The 22,151-nt window shown below is 52.2% G+C and overlaps 6 protein-coding genes across 6 annotated transcripts; 3 read left to right on the top strand and 3 right to left on the bottom strand.

Moving 5' to 3' along the window:
• Positions 1–433: 433 nt before the first annotated feature.
• Positions 434–1,860, bottom strand: HER10_EVM0002597 (eukaryotic aspartyl protease; the record flags this gene model as incomplete). Its single annotated transcript, XM_035472303.1, has 2 exons — positions 434–925; positions 979–1,860. The coding sequence occupies 2 exons, from the start codon at positions 1,858–1,860 to the stop codon at positions 434–436; spliced, it is 1,374 nt and encodes a 457-aa protein (XP_035329005.1).
• Positions 1,861–4,260: 2,400 nt separating this feature from the next.
• On the top strand, positions 4,261–5,406 carry HER10_EVM0005341 (uncharacterized protein; the record flags this gene model as incomplete). The annotated part of the gene is made up of 1 exon (XM_035474962.1): positions 4,261–5,406. The coding sequence occupies one exon, from the start codon at positions 4,261–4,263 to the stop codon at positions 5,404–5,406; it is 1,146 nt and encodes a 381-aa protein (XP_035329336.1).
• Positions 5,407–6,105: 699 nt separating this feature from the next.
• On the top strand, positions 6,106–8,289 carry HER10_EVM0004782 (uncharacterized protein; the record flags this gene model as incomplete). Its single annotated transcript, XM_035474415.1, has 4 exons — positions 6,106–6,536; positions 6,591–6,844; positions 6,923–7,158; positions 7,225–8,289. 4 exons carry the CDS (start codon positions 6,106–6,108, stop codon positions 8,287–8,289), a joined length of 1,986 nt encoding a protein of 661 aa, XP_035329260.1.
• Positions 8,290–9,026: 737 nt separating this feature from the next.
• HER10_EVM0011909 (uncharacterized protein) lies at positions 9,027–12,037 on the top strand (the record flags this gene model as incomplete). The annotated part of the gene is made up of 4 exons (XM_035481321.1): positions 9,027–9,112; positions 9,195–11,069; positions 11,127–11,410; positions 11,469–12,037. The coding sequence occupies 4 exons, from the start codon at positions 9,027–9,029 to the stop codon at positions 12,035–12,037; spliced, it is 2,814 nt and encodes a 937-aa protein (XP_035330152.1).
• A 350-nt stretch (positions 12,038–12,387) lies between these two features.
• HER10_EVM0007041 (uncharacterized protein) lies at positions 12,388–14,314 on the bottom strand. Its single transcript, XM_035476608.1, has 2 exons — positions 13,150–14,314; positions 12,388–13,080 (listed from the first exon to the last, which is right to left on the bottom strand). The coding sequence occupies exons 1-2, from the start codon at positions 13,361–13,363 to the stop codon at positions 12,968–12,970; spliced, it is 327 nt and encodes a 108-aa protein (XP_035329557.1). The 5' UTR covers positions 13,364–14,314; the 3' UTR covers positions 12,388–12,967.
• Positions 14,315–17,990: 3,676 nt separating this feature from the next.
• Positions 17,991–21,470, bottom strand: HER10_EVM0005495 (KH domain-containing protein). The gene is made up of 4 exons (XM_035475109.1): positions 20,921–21,470; positions 19,385–20,847; positions 19,163–19,328; positions 17,991–19,107 (listed from the first exon to the last, which is right to left on the bottom strand). The coding sequence occupies exons 1-4, from the start codon at positions 20,964–20,966 to the stop codon at positions 18,995–18,997; spliced, it is 1,788 nt and encodes a 595-aa protein (XP_035329361.1). The 5' UTR covers positions 20,967–21,470; the 3' UTR covers positions 17,991–18,994.
• Between the last annotated feature and the right edge of the window lie 681 nt (positions 21,471–22,151).

Here is a 22,151-nt window from a genome sequence, read left to right as displayed (position 1 = left end):
AGGACCATAGAACTCGATAAGCCCTCGTCGCCACTCCGATAAGTCCCGACCCGAGCACTGGTTTCAGTCTCGTCCACTGTGGAAACACCGCCTGCGCTGGAACTGCCGCTGTCTCTAACCTGAAATCACACTTCACCAGGCTGCCCCGGGCGCCGCCGAGGAGGCCAGGATGCTACCTAACCAACACGACTTCAAGTGAGCATTCAAAGAAAATATGAGGCAAGTGGCATTCATTAGACTGAACCCTAGCTCACCAGTACAAGTACAACTCTGTGTAAGCTACTATGTCTTTGGCCAACATGACCCCAAAACAACCTCAGCAAATCCATCCCCAATCTTGTTGAACAGCCTACATGAAATTGAGTAGTCTCAGTCCGAACCTCAAAAGACCTGATGAAGTGTCCTCGAAACTACCAAACCGCTGCTTGCATTTCTACTTCTCGGGGAGCTGAGGAGTGGCACCGTAGGTTTCGCGACCGTAGAAGCGAACCTGACCAGCACCAACGTCAAAGTAGGCTTCGACATTGTGTAGGAAGACTGAACCCAGGATGTACGGACCCTTGCCACCGGTGGTGATTCCGATCTGGCAGTAACCCGTCAGAGGGTCCACCAGTCCGTGGTAGATAAGATCCACGGGGTTGATGAAGAAGCTCGCGCCTTCGATGATGACGGCTATCTTGGGAGCAATGGCATCGCAAGGAGCGAAGTATCCGCCATACTGGAACAAGTAGATGGCACTGGGGGAGAAGGATCTGGCAATAGCCTCAGCTGTGGGCGGAGGCACGTACATGAGCGTCGTGCCGGTGTCGACAATGTACAGGTACTTCTTGGTGTCGCTCGTGGATCCCCAACGCAAGCCATCGACGAGGATGGTGTAGTATGAGTATTGCCAACTACCGTCGGGACGCTGTGAGTTGATGCTGGTCTGCAAGGTTGTAAGTCATACTGAGATGTCATCCTGTTTTAGTTAAAACTCACAATGATGAGATCGGTGTAGGCCGTCGGGCCAGTGATTGGCAGACCAGTGCGGCCACCCCATCCAATTACACCAGACGAATTGCGGACGAGAGAAACACTGAAGGCGTCTGAAGAGAGCCCTTGCTGAACCATACTGGTGAAGAAGGGCGAGTATGGGACCTGGAAAGCAGGGCGATCCTCATTCATGTCGCCAGTGAAAGCACTAGTGATGGAGGGATAGGCAAGACCGAGAACACCGTTGGTGTAGTTGTTGCCCATCCAGTACGTCTTGTTGGCCAGGCCGACCTGCTGTTGTTTGACGACGATACCGGCCACCTCGATGTCACTGTAACCCATGGGGCCGGACACTCGCTCGCCAGAACCGTAGCTCAAGGCGAAGTGGACATCCTCAACGAGGCCATATTTGAAGTCGTCAATCTTGTCCGGTCCAAAGCCGCAAGATTCAGGGGAATAGACAGCAGTGCCTGACAGGTTGGTACAGGTTAGATTGGAACTGGTGGCCCAGGTGTCGCTGCTGCCGGTGTCGAAGATCATGTTGATGAGCTTGCCGTCCCAGGTAACCTCGACAGCATATTGGGTGCCCCAGGGAGACAAGGCCGTGATGTTCTGGTAGCTGGAAGAGAGATCTCGAGGCTGAGCAGCGCCCAAGGCCGTGGCGGCGTTGTGGCCGGTGATTCTGCCATGGAATGGCTTCAATTTCTGGGTGCGGCCAGAGACCTCATCAGGGGCAGCCTCACGAAAGGCCTTGATGCGCTGGAAGTTGACGCCTTTGAGAGGGCTCTTGATCTCGACACCAACACGGCGTCTATCCTTGGCCAAGACAACGTCGGCGGAAAGGAGACCAACTCCTAACAGAGAGGAGAGAACGTTGGCGACCTTCATGACGTCTTTGGGTTACGGAGAGAATGGAAAAATGAGGGTGGTTGAAAGGAATGATGGATGGAACAAGAGAAGGGACGAGACAGTCGAGCTACAGCTTGAGTCTCTTTTTGAAGATGAACGAGGACGCTGGTCAAGTGTTGGGGAGAAAGACTGAGAAGAAGTGGCTACGGCGAGGAAGATGAAGGGTTCTGGAAAAGGGGGAGAGTCCTCGGACGTGTGTTCGGAGTGGGCGGTGACGACAGGAAGGCGCAGCAGATACGAATGCGCTTCCCCCCTCGGCTGGTCCCATCTGCGTTACTTCCCTTTGGGCGAATTGTAACATTAGGAAAGCGTTTGTATGGCGGTGACTGCTAGAAGCTGGAAGGAGGTACGTAAGGTGGTTGCCATCGTGGATAACAGGAACGGCAGGTACCGCTTGCCTTGGATCGTTTGCTCGGGATGCCACGTTCATCTCGGAAGGACCAGATCCGCACGGAAACAGCGTACTTTCCTTTGATATCCTGGCCTCCCGTTGAGGAAGTTGCAGTTTGCCACTGACTCGGAAGGCATTCGCGAGGTTCTCGTCCACATCATTGACACCTTGCTATGGAATCTTGCAGGAGGAAGTTGCAGTTTGCCACTGACTCGGAAGGCATTCGCGAGGTTCTCGTCCACATCATTGACACCTTGCTATGGAATCTTGCAGAGAACGACGGCGTCAAGAAACTTATGGCTCATGGCCGAGACCCGCAACGAGTCCTCAATTTTGTACAGTCTCGCTGTGCATAGGCAAGCTATTCGGTCCGTTGATGTAAATCTCATCTACATCTCATTTGAGGCTTACTTTCCCTTACATATTGATACAAACAGCCTTGACGACTTCCTGTCGACCCATATTTACGGATGTCACATTACTTCGAGATAGAAGCTGATTCTAGCTCAATGATCTTCTTCACACTTGAATGTTTTCCATTAACCAAAGCCTAGCTCATGGTGATCGTGTTATTGTGAAGGTCATCCACGATCCCCCTTGAAGCACATCTTGCGTATGGTCAGGCATAGGATTTGGGGCAATATGATTCATATATCTGTTCGAAACGATGAGCATTTATCAAGCCCAGCTAGGGTTTCGAAACTCCGTCCCATTCAATCTGCTTTAATTACACTAGGCGGATACCTGCAGCATTTGCCAGGTATGCCATTCAGGTACCAGTATCACCAGACGTTACTCGGGAGTCGGCTAGCTCATTGAACAAACGCAAAGAGTCTCAGACCACGCACATGTTATCGGAAGTCGGCTCGAGCAAACGTAATCGGGTCGAAAAAGCATCTGTTGATCTCAGGTAGATAGTTTCTCGAGCTTACAAAAGTCTTGCCTCGCCACTGCGCCATCAAGCTTCGGTAACACAAGATGGGTCCTATGTTTGTTCACGTTTGTCATTCGCGGCCAAACCATACGCTCTCAACGTGCTGTCAACGTGTTGTGAACGAAGATATATGCACATACACCTCGGCCTCTATACTCTCAGCTCTCAACCCCTGTTCGGCAGATCTGTTTGTTCCTCCATGTCAAATGCAAGATGGCGCGCCATCCGCATATGTCCTGCCCAACGTGCCACCATTGTCGTCATGCAGTATGCCCGGCCCACTGTCGTCGCCACCAATTGAACTTCATTTCAACCGAGTCGACTGACACGAGAAGCGACGTTCATTGAGGAACCCCTGAAATTTGTGGCACTGCCGTTCACTGTGGTTGACACATAGGGGCCAACCTCCGGCTCGTATTGAGCTACGTCGATGGTACATGGTAATGTCTGACGACGATTCATAGCGGGCTCATGACATAATCGCCATTGCGACATGTCCGATCTTACAACATATGCTGCCAGAATAAGGTGCTGACACCCCCGATCTCAGCTCCGAAGTTGGGGACCGATCGGCCTACAAGAATCGGAGTCAATGTCCCGCCGGCGGGCCGCTGGCCTGACTATGCTCGTATCACTCCGGTCTGACCGGACTGCCTCATTTTCCCATCAATGTTTTGACAATAATAGAGAATTGAAGCCAAGATCTCAACGTGAATCCCTCAGGATTTGGTTGAGACATCCAGAGTCCCGTGCGGCAGGGATGGAAAGCCGAGGCACTTACCGGAAAGGGTAACCTAGCCAACCTTAACATGATGACGACAAGACCCGAGGATAGGGCTGAGAATGAACTGCCTAACGTTCTTGAAGTGACCCGTCCATCCCATTGGAGCTCTGACTACCTTATATCTTAACCTCACCTCGTCTCCCTCCCTTATCTTTACCTTGAACGTTGACTGCAACCCTTCCCCAGGATCCTTCATCGGATAGTCGGTCGCCAAAAGCAACGGTCGCTGTCGAAAGTTTCTCTCACACAGCACCTTCATTCACACTCACCATGGCATCAAATCAGCCCACCGGCGCTGCCGGACCCCTGCCAGCCATGCAAGAGCTCTCACCAACGACGTTCCTCTACGACCCGCCCTCATCCGTTCCGGACCCGAACTCACCGAAGCTCGTCGCCATCTTCAGCTGGATGTCGGCCCAGGACGTCCATATCGCAAAGTACACATCGCGGTACATGGCGATGTACCCCTCCGCCAGCATCCTCCTCGTGAAATGCCCCTTCGTCCACACCCTCTCCAACCGCATTTCCAAGCGGCAAATCAAGCCGGCGGTCCCCGTGATCCGCTCTCTAGCAGACTCCATCCCGCCGCCGGCATCGTCCGAGACAGGGGCGGGCCAGCGGGCCCCGCAGCTCCTCTTCCACGTCTTCTCCAACGGCGGCGCCACCAACCTCGCAAAGTTCCTCGAGCTCTACGCCGACGCGGACCGCGCGGGCCGTCTGGAGCTTCCGCCGCATGTGACGCTCTACGACTCTTGCCCGGGCGGATTCCACTGGATGCGGAGCTACCGCGCGATCTCGGCCTCGATGCCGCGGATCCTGGCGCCGCTGGCTCACGTCTTCATCGGCTGGTTCTGGCTCTTCCACGTCCCGTTCGGGCGCGTCGGGTTCTTTGGCAAGATGTGGGCGGCGCTGCGGCAAAAGGCGCTGTTGGGCAGTGAGAGGCGGCGGGCGTATTTGTACAGCAAGGAGGATGAGATGATTTACTGGGGTGACGTGGAGAGGCATGCGGATGAGTCTGCTGAGGTTGGATTCAAGGTCCGCAAGGAGAGGTTTGATGGGAGTCAGCATGTTGCGCATGCCAAGTTGGATCCGTCGAGGTATTGGGGCCTTGTGAAGGATGTGTGGGATGAGGACTTGGCTAAGAAGAAGGTTGAGCCGCCGACGCCGACGACGAAGTCTGCTGATGCCCCGTCAGAATCAACGCCCGAGAATGCTCCAGAAACTGCCGACAAGACTGCAGAACCTGTGAAGACAGCACTGGATTCACCGCAGACTGCGCCGGAGGTTCCAAAGGCTGCTCTGAAGCAAGAGACAGCTAGCACAGCTCCTGAACCACCGAAACCCGCACCTCCGCCACCAGAGATTGCACCTGCGAGGCCGAAGCGGCAACCTACGCCGCCTCCAACCATCCAGTAAGCGGGCGATGTCTGTACTTCTGCTAGTTGAAGCACTTATCACTTTTATAGATGATACCTTTTCAGACTTTTGACATAGAATGACTATCCGCGTTGTAAACTATCCTATTATTAGACCTAACAATCATAACCCGCACTTCAGTAAGGCTCCTAGCCGCTATCCTAGTCCTGCTTCATAAAGCTATGACATGTTGTCAGCTAGAGAACACATTTCTGCTCTAATTCTGGGTTAGTGCTTGCCCAAGAGTTCGATCCTTGAGGCGAATACGCGGCCATGAAAGTGAGCCGCAAAGCCTCCTCCCTTGACTCGGTTGTGTCAAGTTAATCTCCTTCAGCGTCATTGAGAAAAGATCCTCTTGTCGCCAGGGTTCGGCTATTGGTCAAGCCCGTACATCGAGGCCCAAGGCAACCGCCCATGTCTCACTCAAGACAGCCAAGGCCTCCTTACCTTCATGCTTAAAGCCAGGGGACGCCTCAGTGGCTTAGCTGTCATACCCAGCGATGAAAACAGCATAACCCCTATTCGCCGCTCATCTGGCATACTGTCCTGATGAGTCGACTATCGGAAACTGACATCGACGAAATAAGCTCCTCGGCACTACTGATAAGGAGTTGATTATCCAGCACACTAAAACGAGCCCAAAGCCTGGACCGAGTCCCCTGGAAGCTGAAAAGCATTCAGCTGTAGCCCTTCGGCACAATGGCGGAAGTTCTAGGGGTCGTTGTGAGCGCCTTGACAGTCGTCGACATGACGGTGAAACTCGGTTCTAGTGCAATCAAGCTCAAGAAGCTCTGGGACCAAGTACAGGACACACCCAGTGAAATCAGTCAGCTCGTTGCACAGGTTGAACTTCTCAACGCCGTCCTTGCCGAGGCGGACGCCATGTTCGACCAGGTCTACAGTACCGATAATAGTCCATCCGTCATCAGTCTTAATTATTGCCAGCATGCAGTAAATCACCTGGAAACCTTGGTGACGGACTTACAACAGCAACTTACGATGGCAAACAAGCCGAGAAGAAGCATAGCGAGACTGAAGTTTACTCTGAAGAAAGACTTGATCCAGAACTGCCAGGACAAGCTGCAAGTGGCATTACAAATGGTGGTCCTATCCCAAAACACTCGCATTCTGTAAGTAAACTCCAAGTAAGATCTAATAGACCTAGAGGCTAAACAACGTCCTAGTGCTGCCCTCAGAGCTCCATCGCCGGAGCCATCGGCTTTTAATCATGGTACCTCGGGAGATATGAAAGATTCGGACATGTCGCCTTCTTCTGAAGAGTTTGTGAAACAAAGACAAGCATCTTTTGGAAGATTCGACGCATATTCTATGCGACGAAGACGGGGAGTGATGGACGCGCTCCCTTGGCGGCAAGCTTCTCTCTTTGGCACCTTTGCGCACCAGACGAGCCCGCACTCCATACTCTCTGGTGTTCAGGGTAAGTAATTCCTTTGCTCAAGTAACCTCTCCCAAGACAGTAGACTCAAGGTATGGGCGTGTCACTAACATCGATCAGTCTACCGGGCACGCGTCAGACCACCGATGTGGATGTCGGAAAGAATATGGGACATCCAAACGTATCGAGCGTGTGCGGGATGGAAGTTCTCTTTAAGAACTTGGACTGTACGCCCCTTTAGTGCTCCTGTATTTGGCTATGTCAAATCGGGGTCTTGGTCTCAAGTCCTACAAGAATTCGAGGGGAACCGGGCGTCATTGTTTGACCGTGACTCTGAGGGGTGGTCTTTAGTACATGTATGTGGGCCCCCCATGCCGCGTACCGCGCTTTAATGAAGAAAGTAAGAGCTAACATTGTGTAAGTATGCAATCTTCTTCGGTCATATCAGTGTCATCAAGAATCTATTGAGTATGGGCCTTAGTCTTGACGACATATACTCCGAGACCTTGGGCAGTTCTTGGATCTTATTCGATGGTGCTTCAGAAGAGCAAGAGACCATGTTAGAACTGTTCCACATGTGGCTCTACATATGTGGGCTTGATGACGATATGGAGGCATTCTTCGTCCACGAAGGCGGTCACTATCGAAACAAGTTTAACGTCGTCTCGAGCTTTGTTTGGAAATTACCCGAGGCAAATCGGATCATGGCGACTGGAAGCAACAGTGCATACTACAAACTGCCTCCCAAATCACGCTTCGCTTGCTTAGGGTGGCAATCAGTCGATCCTCAAGTCTTGCTTAATGATATACATCATGGCGAGGGCCTAGAACCTGCGGACTTTAGCGTGGTCTTTGATGGGCCAAAGGAAAGTTCTCTGGAGAACTTTGTCAACGCGTACGTCAACTCACTTTTTGATGCTGACAATGATGACTTGGAATATTGCCAACCTCTGGAAACCCATGCACCGGCAGACCCTTGGCGGCATCTTGCGCGATGGGTTCTTAAGGGCGTGTCGCCAGAGAGGCTAAGTAGAAAAGCACGCCTCGAGAGGTATCCAATCTCAACGACCACTCTTTTCGCCCTTTTGCTTCACATGGAGGAGTGCTTGATGTTTTCGGGTCATCAAGGACAGGTTGCGAAGCTGCTCATGGCACAGTTGCTATTCACTTGGCTGGAAGACGTGGAACGTGCAGGTCTAGACCTGGTAGAATATGGCAGGCAAGAATGGGAGATTTTCATGGGCTGTGACCAGTTGCAACTTCGAAGATGGTTTGAATCAGTTGGTTGGGACGACGGCGAAGACGATTGCGAAGACGTGATCTCTCCGTCTGGTTTTCGGTTGCAGTCGTTCACATATGGACCGCGTCCTACAGATTGGGCACTGATTTGGATTCTAGATGCTGAGGAGTACGCAGGAGAGTTCTGGGATAATATCGAGAACCCACCTTTACTCGTACCAGGCGGATGGGTTGAGGATCGAATGTAGATAGATTTCCTTCATTCTCCACAACCTTTGACATCGGTGTTGTTGTTTTCTCTCTGAGACGTACGTGTAGGAAATCTGACATCAAACGGCTTTACTAGAGATAACTTGAGCGGCGATGTCTTCAAAGAGTGCCCATGCAAATGCTTTGTATGCAACATGGCTTCAGCATCCGCGACACAGCCTCATGCTGTCATGGAGACCGATCTGATCCAGCTGTTTCAAGAGCCTGGAACCAAATGAGACGAGAGCTCTAGACCACCCGTTCCATTCTCCGAGGAAAGCTCTATTTAGTCCGTCTACTGCTCAAAAGCTTGGAGCGAAGCCTATAGACATTGCGTTCAGTGACAAGAGAAAGCCACACCTGTGTCTGGCTCCAATGACATACATGCCTGGTCTACGACCCTCTCAAACTTGGCGTTGAGTGGTTCGCTCAGGCAAAACAGCTAGCTCCTTCACCAATCATGGCTTTGTGCAACACGACTTTTTGAGCAAATTCCAACATGGTTGGATCTCAGGCCCCTGTTTCAGCTAGTGAGTACCTAAGCTGACAAGCTATTGTGGAATCGGGGCATTCTCGCCGACAGCCTTGTGCGCAACTGCGCACTCCGGCACGTCCAGCGATCCTACGGCCATAAGAGGGCTACTGCTTTCCATTTAATATCTTTCCAATCTTTCGTGTCAAATTCTTGTAGCCGCAATTCAAGAAATTCTTCCGATCAAAGAAACGCTCGAGAATAATGGAAAACAATCCAGCGGAACCCGCGATGCTTCCGCCCCACGAACTCAGGATGCACGTGGATACCATACTAGAGGATGAAAAGCTGTCAATTCTCGGTTACTATAAACATCACACTCTAGATCAACTGGTTCAATATTTGAGGACATCACACGGTCTCTCTGTGCAGTGCGGTGCCCCATGAGTTTAGCAAATCAGAGATACTAACCTACCGACCGTCAAGGAGGAGACAACTCGTCTATAAACTAGGAATTTGGGGAGCCTCCAAATACAGCACACGTGATGATGAAAAGTTGTCTTCGCTTCTAGGTCAACATATTCAAGACTTAGTCAAGACGGGTTCCCTGTTCGCGGGCTCTCTCGCCAAGGGATATCATCTGTTCAGATGGGCTAACGAAGCCGAACAAGTCATCCATAACTTCCACATCAGCGAGAATTCTGACACTCTTTCGCCTTCATCTTTCAAGGATTTATTGGGCGATCTCGATGGAATCATTGCGGATGAACACCCTCAGCTGGTTCACGTACTCTTCGGCGTTTGGGAAGGCATTGCACAGATCGATGATACCAACACTGCGAGCAGATACTTCATCCATCAAGTTTATGCTCTCTGTCAGAAGCGTCTCGGCGAGGATAATCTCATCACAAAAACCTTCGAGTGTCTCAATTTCGGATTTTTTAAGTCAGCGGAGTGTCTGGAGCTCCTCGAGTTCCTTCCAGCAAAGCTTTCTACCCAAAAGTCTAGAAGCCCCAGTTCAAGTTTCGAGACGAGCGACAAGACGAGCGACAAGACGAGCGACAAGACGAGCGACAAGACGAGCGACAAGACGAGCGACAAGACGAGCGACAAGACGAGCGACAAGACGAACGAAAAGACGAACGACTATCAGATCAGATCCTTAGAGAGTTGGAAGACTGCTCTGGGTCCTCGGGTTCGGGAGCCCCCAGCCCTCAAACCCCTCAAACCAAGAAAAAGGCGCCGCAATGTCACATTAAGTGACGACTTGGCTTTTCTGCATCTTAGTGAGTACAACGACGGGCAAGAAAGGCTATTCTCAAGATCGGCCCCTCAAACCGTTCCTTGGAACACCTTGACGTTGACGAAGAAGTGGCCAGCTGAACCAAGTCATGGGCCGCCTTACACCAGTCTTCAACAACTACCAAACATGTTCGTATCGCCAAATGGCGCCAAGAGCATTACATCTGCCAATTTAGTGCGCAACCAGACACAATCATTCATCGAACGTTCCGACGAACTCGACGCTGGAGACTTTTGGCCACCACGAAATCGCGGACATGTATTTCCACCAGTCTTGGAGCACGTAGGACAATCATCGATCAAAAACCTTCAGTTGAATCCCTTCAAGGACTCTATAGAAGGTAGCAGCTTCGATGTTTTTGAGCTCTCGGACAATCAAACGTCTGATTGTCAGATGCCTGATCATGAATCGCCTGATTATCGGTTAAGGACTCACAGTACTTGGTCGCCGCACGAGACTGAGCGTCAAGTGATGGTGGGTGAGAGTTCAGTTTCCCAGTACGGAGAGTCGGACATTACTAGCGATTCGACGGCGGATGAACAACAGCAAAAAATGCGAGCAATGGAAGCGGAGAGGCGCCAAATCGTCCAAACAGTTATGGATGCGTTTATTCACGACTTGGATAGTCACATAGAGGATATCACCGGCAGTTCTATCGCCATCAAAGAAGAGGATGCAGGTGAACCTGCCCAGGCTCCGTCGCATGCCGAGGGGTCAACTGCGCGTGAACGGAGCCAAAAGCCTCGAAAACGACAGAAATCAGGCGACGGAAAACAAGAAATTGGAGGATGGAGGAATCATGGTCAGTCCGGTGACAAAGATAACTGTAACGGAAGCGACAACGAAGAGGACGGCGACAAAAAGAGGCCTCGCAAAGTACCGCGCAGCCAAGATGGAACGGGAGACGTCTTGTTCGCATGCCCGTTCTTTAAGTGGAACCCTCTAGCATACGCGAGGAAGAAAGAGTGTTCAGGTCCAGGGTGGGAGTCAGTGCATCGCCTGAAGTAAGTCTGTTGGTATTGCATTGGGTATGCCGTTTACTCATGATTGATAACTTCCAGAGAGCACCTCTATCGGCGCCATGAGAGACCACCGTTCCAATGCAGTAGATGTTGCAATTGGTTTGACAAACAAACTGCACTGGACTCGCATCTCAGAGTCGGATCCATCAATCAGCTTTGTGAGATCATCAACGAATCAGACTTATCCAGAGAGTTCAAGTTTGGCCCTGACGCTAAAAGCCGGCTCAAGGTGAAATCTTCGTTGAAGCAAACAGAGGCAGAAAGGTGGAAGGCAGTATACAGGATACTTTTCGACGTAAGGGAAGATGAAATACCCACGCCTTGTGAGTAATAATCCGATTAAGGTACAAAGTAGACAAAATTAAGTTGAAACTTACACAGACTACGATCACGACATCACGGCTCTAGGCCGGGAAGAGTCCTGGAAAGAGTATGCTCGAAGGGAGATCATGATACTCCTCCGACAGCGTATCGAGGCGGAGGTTGAAGAAAGATTCGCGAACGTGGGACCGGAGCTTATAGCGGGGCTGCGAGGTATTGTCCATGATCTGGAGCTCACAATGAGGCGGAACTTCGAAAGGAGACAAGAGGAAGCTCGAAACTTAAATCGACAAGAGTCACCATCAATCACGCCGCCGCCACCGCCGCTGCCGATGCCGCCAGCAAATCTCGACGAATTCTCGACGAATACGGCCCGGACACCTGGTAACGACGAGGGAGAGGTGGCAGTGGTACCGCAAACCGTCCTCAATACGGATAATAACTTAGCGGGAAACTTTCCCCTCGATGATTCGCAGCAGGAGGTTCACTCTGCCCGGTCGGAAGCGAGCGGCATGGATACGCAGAACTGGAGAACCGTCGAAGGAGAGGAACCACTGGATCCTTCACTTTTGGATGCTGACTTTGACTTTGACTTCCTTAATTATGACGGAGGCAACGACACGTTCTGACAGTAGAAGTGGGTTGAATATGCCCCAGTGAATTTAGCATTAGAATAAGATCTAGAACGACTAAATCTTCTCTCGTGTAAGCTTCTTGTAGGCCGATGCGCGGCATCTTGGGAGGGCAGAGGTACCATATACTGCATCATGTCAATCGTTCGCTCAGGTCCATCATGATACATGGCTTCGTACCACGGTCGACTGATGTCTAACAATGAGACTAGGTCGGATCATGTAGTCACTAATGGTACCTCATCTGATCATGCAGTGGCGGAAGAACCCCTGGCTTATCCCATGAGAATCTGCAGAGTAGAACAACGGATGAGGTCTTGATTCGAGGGATCATACTGCTAAACAGTTTACGCTTTTGTATTCATTGTAAAATCTTCACTCGCCAGAGGTGAACCATCGTGACCTCTCGATGCCCGCAATGGAGCATGGGAGACGTGTCGTACATCACCCGCATGCCAAGAGGCGCGGATCCCCTCGCTAGGAGCCCCTCCCGATCGCCACGCCACTAACGTAGGTAAAGGTAGACTAGGGTATCTCTCCTCTCCCTCAGGAATGCAGCGGAGAGTCCGCCGCAGGCCTGCCACGCACACCTGTGACCTTGAAGCCGAGTGTGCCCGCCCAAAAATAACATGATTGCCTGCCCTTTTGTCCTGATCGTCGTCGTATGCGTCATATGCCTGTGGTGTTGCTGATGTGGTTCCAATCGATTGATGCTAATGCCAATCCCGCATGTGCGCAACACCATCGCGTTCGTGGTATCCCGAGTCCTGAAGCCCCCAATGCCATTATGTGTGTATTCCATGTCGAACACCAAACGCCTCGCCAGGAGTGTAGAGGGAGAGGGAAAAGGAAGAGATGGACAAACATCCTCCCCAAAGTTCGAACCGTGTCATAACTCCATCATTATCGCAAGCTTCATCGAGCTTTTCACGTCCTCGCCTTCTTCTTCTTCCTTCCTTCCCCTTCGTCCCGGCCCCTCTTGCCCGAGCCGGGTTGTGGTATTGACGCCGATGACGACGATCCTGCTGCTGTGTATGCTGCTGATGACGGGTGTTGGTATTGCTGATACTGTTGATATTGATGATGATACTGCTGAAAATCCTGCTCACCAAAGTCCATACCGGCAACGCCTTCGTCCTCGCCGGCGCAGGCGTCGCATTCCTGGTCAAAGGCGTGTGTCTCGACGTCGACGCCACGCCGACACGAGCCGAACTTGTCGGCGTTCTTGGCCTCGAGGCACGAGAGCTGCTGGGAGAGGTCGGCCCAGGTGAGGGATTCGTTGCAGCGGGTGCAGGTGCCCGCGAAGAGCACGAGGCGGCACATTGTGTGTGTGTATATGTTTCTTTTGTGTTCTCTTTTGTGGCGGGAGGTGATTGAGGCGTTGTTTGGAGGGAGTTGTGAGGAGGACTAGGTACGAGGTCGAGAGGGGAAGAGGTGGTAGTGTGGTTTTTCGAGCTCCCCCGAGCCCCAGAGTGATTCCTGGATGAACGAGTTTGTGTCGCGAGTGTTCAATCAGGTAGGTAGGACAAGGAGAAAACGACAAAGAAGGATTTATGCTTGTTTATCGACCGTTTGGAAGTTGAATCCGCAATGACCTTCCGAGGGGGGTAAATAAGGTCTTTCGAGAGTAAGAGAAATAAGAATTAGTCGGACACGGTTCAAGGAGAAGGAAAGAATGTTGAACGGCAGAAGAAGGATGAGCTAAAATCAATCGTCGACGGATGGGCAGCCACAAGCTTTCAGAGGATCGACACGGGGGGCCCTAGCACATCTCGATAGAAAAACGCGACCTGGAGCTTGACGGGTTGTGTTGACACACTGACAGGTACGGATACACACCAGGACAGAATCATAAAGGGGGGGTAGGGGTGTGTGTGAGAGGGGGGTGAGGGGCCGACGGGTAGAGAAGTCTGAGAGACAGAGAGAATCAGAGACAGGGAGTTCGAAGAGGAAGCGAGAAGCGCTCATGCAGCCCAAGCCCTCTCTCGGAAGTGAAGTTCGCGAAGAAGAAACGAGGTTCAAGGGGAACAACGACGAAGAGAGTGAGAAAAGCAACAATCATAGATGAGCAGGAAGCGCCCTCTTCCTCAGAATCTCTGCTGCCAGCCTGCCATCCTCCATGCAGCTCGCCAACAGCCAACCGTCTTGCAGTAGACTATATGCAGGATGTGGCTTAGCCTCGCCCTTGCGCCGCCGCTTAGCTGCACATCAAGACGCGAGACGAGAAAGAAAGTGAGAAGCGAGCTGCATTTGCTGTTGGCTGGTGAGTTGAGTATCCTGCTTGTCTCTCTTTCTCTGTCATATCTGTTCTGCCTACGCAGTATGCCATGCCATGCCATGCCCATGTCCATGCCCCTCTCCCCGTCTATCCGTGTGTGCGTGTGAGAGAGTGCTCCAATTCTTCTGCACACCCACCCCAGCACATCCACTCGCGGCCCGCGGCACTCTGCCGGGGAACACAGACAGGCCTTCCCATCGTGAGGAACGATGTCCTGTGGAGTTTGATGTATGTATGTAAGAAAAAAGGCCTTTGGCGGCCACGCTTCATAGGATCACGAAAAGGAGGGGTGGGACGGGAACGGGGGTAGAGCGAGGCGAGAGGGAAGAGGGCATCTTGCCCCGAGACATTTCTTGCAGTGACATTCCAGGCACCCAAATTCTGTTCAGTATGTGTGTAACTTTTCTTCTCTGTGGAGATGAGGTGATTTGAACGGAAATGGCTTTTTTGGTTGTTTCCAACGGCGCTGAGACACTGCGCCGAGCCTTTTCCCTTTCGCCTATGCGTACGTAGCACGACTTTCGCCAATACAATACACGACTTGTACGGCAGATCCAAGAGAAGAGTAGGCACGGGATATCTTCCACCATTGACACTTCAGAGTCGAAGATCGAGAGTCAGAAAGAGATGTGCGGGAGGCACGGGAGACACGCGGCGCAAAAACAAGCTTTGAGATGGGATTGTCTTAGGGCCGGGCGAGAGAGGCAGAGCATGGATCGCGAAGCGAGCAATGCAACATGCCCCTTTCAGGATAGCTCCGGGATCAAGCTCCCTTGCAAACGGCAGACCTCAAGTTGTCCCCTCCCGAGTCCCGCATTCCGCTGTCTCTGTCTCTGAGTGTCGCTGAGTGTCTCTCTCGGGGATCAACAGTTATGTGTCAGTCTGCTCTCTCTACGGGAACAAACCCTGCGATCGTCTGTCCTCATGGTTCAAGATAGCTATCGCGATGGTTTCGAAAATGCTGTTACATCCAACACAGCCTCATGCCACAGTGCTACCCAAAATCCTCCCCATATTCTCCCACTCTTGCCCCCTCATGACCCCCTAAAAGTCATCCTGCATTGCAACCTTGGATCGGCACATGCAAGGCCAGATAAGGCAGAAGGTTCGAAGGGAACACACAGTCCGACAATCCGCCTTCCGTAGAACAACACGCGGGCACGGGAGCATGTTTATCCGCACGCCTTTTCTGCTCAAAGAGCCCATTTTCTGTCCTCCGCTCGCTGGCTCGAACGGCCTAGACCCTTGACCTATTCTGAATCAACGACGCTGTTCAGCATCCGTTAACAAACTTTCCTTGAGAGTTGACTCGGGTACACCAACCTGAGGACCTCGTGCTCATGCGCCTCTTCTTTCCATTCCCATTGTTTACGGAGAACTTAGAGGAGTCCTTTCGGTTTAGGCCGTCGCCCATCCGTCACTGAGCGCCTGTTACAGCCGGCCGGTGGGATGACAATATCCGAACAGAATAAAAGTGACACCACACTGTATATCCTGACCTACCGATGGATACCGGTACATCTTTCAAAGGCCATGAACGAATCGGCTTCTGACAGACGGCAGAGTCGGGGACTCGACCAACGCGGGGGGAAGGGAGAAACGCAGTCTCTTGCGCATCCCTTGTCCTCCCCTGCACGGCATGTCAGTTCATCACGTCTCTCTGTTCCCACACCAACCTTAACCTTACTTACACTTCTCGCTCTCGCTTAGTAAATTCATTCAGACATTGACAGGTAGACACGCATGTGGCATGTAAGAAGGGCGGTTGTGAGAGTTAAGGTGTACGTACGGGCGACCGCTCACGCATACACGTCCCTGTCCAACAAAATGTCTCGCATGGGATTTGCATCGACGCACAACTGAATTGTTGCCTGCCTCGCCCGTGATAAAAAGAGAGCCAAAGTTTTTGTCAAACCATCTGGCAGTTTCTTGGCGTGGTGTCGGAGATATTCCCCGCCGCGCAGAACTCTCGACTCGCTCGTCCTTCCGCACGCGTCGACTGTGCAGATCGCAAGCATCATTAGTTTGTTAATCTCCAGATGAACCGTTTGAAAAGCTTACACACACCAACAATCAACATAACTCTGTCGCCAGTAAGTACGAGAAAGGAGAGATAAGGCAGATCATAGGGGACAGAGCACACGGCTTAACACACAGACTTGAAGCTCGCAAAGACATTTCACATGCATCCAGACAAGCAGACAGATGAGGGCAAGAGAGGGATAAACCTCACGCACATCAACCATGCACATGCACCCGCACAGGCGCGAGATCTCTACACTTTCTCTTACCTTACTTTTACACTTGCTCATCGCCCAAAACACCTGCGAGATGGAAACCAAAACTTCAGTCCGGATACCGCAATAGTCAACTTGCAGCACGATTTCTGAAAAGCAAATCTCAAGCCTGATGTCTACCGCAGTCCGCATCAGGGCCGATAAGCGAGAGGAAAAAAAACATGTCTGTTCGATGACACCACGATTTCGAAGGACCCCTTTTTCTCCCTGCCTCACACATGTCTCTCTGTTTTCTGAGGCTCTCCCACACAAAGTGCCAGTAAACGGCGACGATCAATCAAAGTCTGCTGCCTGCCACGCCACGCCACGGATACTACCACACTCGCTCGCGGCTCAGTCCCGCACAGGCTCCTACATGATGAGCATGCGAGCATCTCTGCCGCGAATATCGGCCCTGGTCTAGGCCACGGGCTCAACATGACCGTCCATCGTCCACTGGCCACCGGTCCACCCCGAATGTAGTGTTACAACGCCGGTCGCATCAGCCTGGATTATTTTTGACAATGACTGATGATGACCATTCTTCACCTTCCCCTGCTCTCTTCTCTCCTGCTGACCCGGCTTTGATTGCTTGTGACAGTCACATCAGTCATGAAACCAAGAGGTAGGCAGAGAAGATGCAGATGATGTACGGCACTAGAGGTAGAGAGGGCGAAAGAATTTCATGAAACAAAGACTCCACGATCATGGGAGTTCATTCTTACACATGACTTACAGTCCCTCAGTCGCTCTCCGAAGCCATCTGCTTTACAATCAATCCATCAATCTCCGTATACAACACATCGACGCATCACCACTATAGTCCAAATCTCATCCGTACCATGCAAAATTGAATGACTTGATCCGATCCCCAATCACATCTTCCCATCTCCATCTCCATCCCCATCCCCATGTAACGTTTGAAGAATCCCAATCATTCACTCTCTTTATCATGTGAAAATTACTACAACTCCCTCACTCACTCACACCTGGATGATCTGGACCTTCCTCCACTTACCTAAGAAGGAAATAAAGTTTCCCTCATGCCGCCATCTTACCCCGTCACGTCTCGGGAGGCACAGCTTCCTACACATCCGGGGCGACCACAGCGCCAGTCCCAGCACGTGGCATCACGGACGTTGCTTATCTTGTACCTTTCTTCAGAGTTATTTGTTGAGCACTCAACACTGCGTTCACTCTGTTTTGACGACAGTGTCCTGCCAAAGAGACGTTTCCAGATCGTGCGTACATTTGTCATGAGCTGTCAAACAGGTTTGTTTAGTAGAGCTGAGGTGTGAAGAAATGTTCCCCTGCAAACACGAGTGAAGAAGCTTGCACGTGATTGGCATAAGAAAGTATTTGCTGTATGCCTCACACATCACATATGTCTAACAAGGTCGGGAGAATTCATTCGACTCGGAATTAACTATTATACAGAGTGCGCTTTTTGTTTTTGTTTTCCCTTTGCCTGTTTCGCCTCCCTAGTTGCGCTTCATCCACCGGAAAGAAAAGAGAATTGGGAATCAATTTTGCATATCGCATGAAAAGATGCCGGTTAGGCAATTGTACCCACGAAGACTGAGAAGGGAAGATGGACTATACGATAGAACCCGTGGTATACGATAGAACCCGTGGAAGCAAGCTTTACTCGGGAAAAATGTGACCGTGCATCCACGGAAAGATTCAGTTGAAAACCATGCAGATGAGGTTGAGGCGGATGCCATTCCTCGAGGCAGAGTATGTCCTCAGGCGAACCACACCCAAGTAGTGCCCTGCAGCTGCATCATGACAGCAGGCAAGGGTCTCAATAGTTCATCATGGCCACTCTTGCAAATGTTCCACGAGGCAGCAGGTGCCAAAGTTGTCAAGTCCAGGAATGCTCGCAAGACCCAGCAAAAAGGTGTCCTTGCCGTCACATAGGCGTCAGGAGCGTGCATCATGGAGAATGTGGAGTAAGTCCATGTCGCAGAGCAGCATTGAGCACCATGTCCATGTCAAGAGTCGAATCCAGTTCATGACAGTCAAGGATCATGTGCAAGCGAGAACGTGCCATCATCATCGTCAAATGCCGGGTTCAGTGCATCGAGATATCAGCGCGCTTAAGCAAAGCCAGAGGCAGCTTGCCTAGCTCTTCCGTGGGTGGTCCTCTCCCCCAATTCGTGGTTTTGTCCAAAGAAAACAAGGTGGGCGCTGTGCTGTTGCAAGTCCAGCGGAATAAGAAGGTATCAGTCGTCGAATGGTTCGTAAATGCGCACTGCCATGAGCCTCCATAGTCAACGTGCATGTGCGATGCTTCAGTATACGTAATGCGAAAAGAGGCATCAAGTCGAGGTCCAAGGCAAGTGATCAATCACATCACACAAGCATGTCCCCTACCGGAAAGGGTGCATGCAAAAACCTCTATGAGGCTCCAGGAGGCGCTGCGCCGGGCTGACCGGCCGCACCGCCGCCTTGTTGTTGCTGATAAACGAGAGACTGGTACCAGAGGGCAAGGTAGTTCTGGTATCCACCATCTACAGAATGTTAGTATACTAAACTAGTTGCTCGCCGTGTCAGTCATAGACTTACATTGCGCATATGGGTCGGCTCCGTCGGCTCCAGCGGGAGCTTGAGCAGCTGGTGGGTTAGCAGATCCTGATGCTGATGGGTTAGATCCCTGTTGAGAGTAGCTTCTGTCATAGTCTTGGTTTTGACGACCGCGACCACCGCCACCGCCTCCAGAGTTCTTCTGGCGCTGTTGTCATGTTAGTTACAGTTGGATATACGGTAGATTCTAGGCCTGTCACTTACCACTGCGTCGACCTTCTCTTCAATCGCCTGCTTGGCTCTGGCGATACTATCCCGCGAGCCGATGAGGGCAATCTCACGCTGAACCTCGCCTGGACCGGAAGACTGGGCAACATTGATCTTGCAACCAGTGCCATTCTGCATATCACGGATGGTCTCGCCACCCTTGCCAATAATCATACCCACAGCCTCGGATGGGACGTAGATGGCGTCGTTGATCTTGTCACCGCTGCCGCCGCCCGCTCCACCCATGGGCCCCGAGTCTCTCTGATGACCACCGCCGTCGTGTCTCTGCGGCTTCTTGGCGGGGGCTGCAGGTTGGCCCTCGTTTCGGCTGTCGCTATCCACAATTTCCATGATCAGATCCTTGGCTTGGGCAGCTGATTCACGAGAGCCGATGAGGTTGACAGGTCGAAGTCCATTGACACTCTTGGATTCACCAACAATATTGATGTGGCAGCCAGACCGCTCCTGCAAATCGCGAATGGTCTCACCACCGCGACCGATGATCAGGCCCACGGTTCTATCGGGTACCATAATCTGCATGCAGTCCTCGCCGTCGCGAAGAGCTGCAGCTCCGGCTCCGGCGGCGGCGGCAGCGCTTGCTCCAGGTGGTCCGCCGCGGTGGTCGCGAGGTGGGGGTCCCTTGGGGTTCGCAGCGCCACGGTTGATGGCGCCCATGCCGCTATCGTCGATAATGCGGTTGATGGCCTCCTTGACTTCGCTGCGCTGTGCCCTGGGACCACTGATCTTGCACTGGCGGAAAGGACCGTTATCGCTGGAGGGGAGGAACTGCACCCGACAGTTGGACTCTGACTCGATGCGACGAAGGTTCTCGCCTTGTCTACCGATAATGAGACCAACAAGGCTCGACTCGATTTGAATTGTCTCGGCGTTGTCGTCACCGCCACCACTTCCTCTCAGTGGAGATCGCTCTCTGCCGTTAGAGTTGCGAGGAGAGAAAGTGCGACCACGCGGGCCAGGGCTGTAGGATCGCTCGCGGTGGCCATAGTCTCGTGGAGCAGGGCGATCATCCCGGCGCTCGTCTCTGTAGGGGTTGAAGTTGTCGCGGAACTGGTCGCGACGGTTGGAAGGAGAGCGCGACCGCGAGGATCGGCCGTAGGCTCGAGAATCCTGGCCACGGGGAGCTTCGTTGGAGTAGACGAGGGGTCGGTCGTAGGATGTCACGCCCTTCTCAGCAGCGAAGGCCTTGGCTTGCGCGATGGCATCGGCGATGCTGACTGTGCCAGAGTTGACGGGTCGGATCGAGCTAAGATCCAGACTGCCGCTGGATGAAGGCTGGGGGAGTCCCGGGTAGCCACCGCCGCCGCCATACGGGGGCGCGTTCTGCTGGGGCATCGGGGGGTAGGAAGGAGGCGGCTGGCCACCGGGAGGAGGAGGATAGCTGGGCGGCATGCCGGGCTGTCCTTGGGTCGGCGTCGAAGAGGTGCCTCTTTGTGCTGCGCCTGAATGAAGAAATGCAATCAGTCTGTGTTCGAGGGTTCAGGAACAGATTCGTGTCGTGTCTCGGGTACCTACCTAGGGCAGCGAGGATGGAGGAAATGTCGCGAGGTGGTTCGGCCATTGTGGCTGTCGCGTATGAAGAATTCAGGGCGCGATCAAAGGACAGATTGTGACTTGTCAAAGAAGAAGAAAAAGTGATTGATCGTGTCGGAGGGCTGAAGACTTTTTGCGCGCAAGAGGAATTTTCAGCGCGGCCTAGAAATGAGTCGGATTGATTCCGAGAGTGGGTTTGATCAGGTGACAAGGATGTGTGTCAATGCCAGCAATCACGAAATGAGGTCGCAAATCGGTCTCTGGACAATCACGGCCTTGATTAAGGTGAGTCGCGAAGGATTCTCAGGTGTTGTCAGCTTGTCACGATGTGCTAGGGCAAGCCGTGGTGGCACTGGTAGGAGATGCGATGGCGAGGTTTGGAGTTTGGCGAGACCGCCTGCCGAAAACAGATTGCTCCTTGCTGCGCAGCGTGGGTTGAGCTGTGAATATGATGCGCAAGGTCGGACAGGGGCAGGAGGCTGGAAAGTGGCATAGATCCTGTGAAAAATGGGTGTGTCGGACTTTTGTTCTTCCTGTGGTTGCTCGTGCTCAACCTGGAAGGCACGTCGGGCAGGTCCAAGTCGGGTCTGGGCCCATCACAGACCAAGCACGTGACAACCTAGGTCATGGAAATTTGGACTTGGGTCCGTAATTGTGGCACAGGCAAGCACTGCAGGTCAAGCCACTCTTCACAGTTCTCTAAGGAAGGTATGTCGTCATCGTCGGCAGCTTGGAAGCCATGGGTGAGTGCGCATCTGACGACGTGCAATCTTACTAGCCATCAAGACGGTGCTAGGATGACTGAGACTGGGGAGTCTCATACGGAGAGTTTTCAGGTAGGTTTGCAAAAATGCAGACTAGAGTGACTGGCTCAAGACGTAGGTAAAGCAAGTCATGTCAATGCAATGCGAGACAGTTGGTGAAGCCGACTGACTTGTTGCAGCAATTATCAATAATGATGTAGTTCACTGTTAGACTGCAACAAACTTTACACGCATCTCGTGTGATAACATAGTAGACTGAATGAGGAAGGCCCACGATATCTTATACACGGAACTGACCGTGAATGATTTGATTCTCCCATTTGGAGAAACAGAAGCCTTCTGGGCCAAAATCGCAAGCGCCGGCCTCAAGGCTGGCAGCGATGAATTCTGCAGCGAAGCGCCCATCGTCGCAGAGCGCGGGCCACCGTCGGCCAATCAATCTTTGCCAG

The sequence above is a fragment of the Colletotrichum scovillei genome, assembly GCF_011075155.1.
Source record: "Colletotrichum scovillei strain TJNH1 chromosome Unknown Contig00009, whole genome shotgun sequence".
In the NCBI taxonomy this organism is placed as follows: domain Eukaryota; kingdom Fungi; phylum Ascomycota; class Sordariomycetes; order Glomerellales; family Glomerellaceae; genus Colletotrichum; species Colletotrichum scovillei.
This window is presented reverse-complemented; position numbering and strand designations above follow the sequence as displayed.

Bases quoted from the DNA above. Each gene is read 5' to 3' on its own strand.
- HER10_EVM0005495 (XM_035475109.1), bottom strand. From the start codon at position 20,966: ATGGCCGAACCACCTCGCGACATTTCCTCCATCCTCGCTGCCCTAG. The intron at 19,329-19,384 runs GTAAGTGACAGG...ACATGACAACAG, and splicing joins AAGAGAAGGTCGACGCAGTG to CGCCAGAAGAACTCTGGAGG. The intron at 19,108-19,162 runs GTAAGTCTATGA...AACATTCTGTAG, and splicing joins AGCCGACCCATATGCGCAAT to ATGGTGGATACCAGAACTAC.
- HER10_EVM0007041 (XM_035476608.1), bottom strand. From the start codon at position 13,363: ATGTGCCGCCTCGTGCTCTTCGCGGGCACCTGCACCCGCTGCAACGAA. The intron at 13,081-13,149 runs GTGAGCAGGATT...ACCCGTCATCAG, and splicing joins CGTTGCCGGTATGGACTTTG to CAGCATACACAGCAGCAGGA.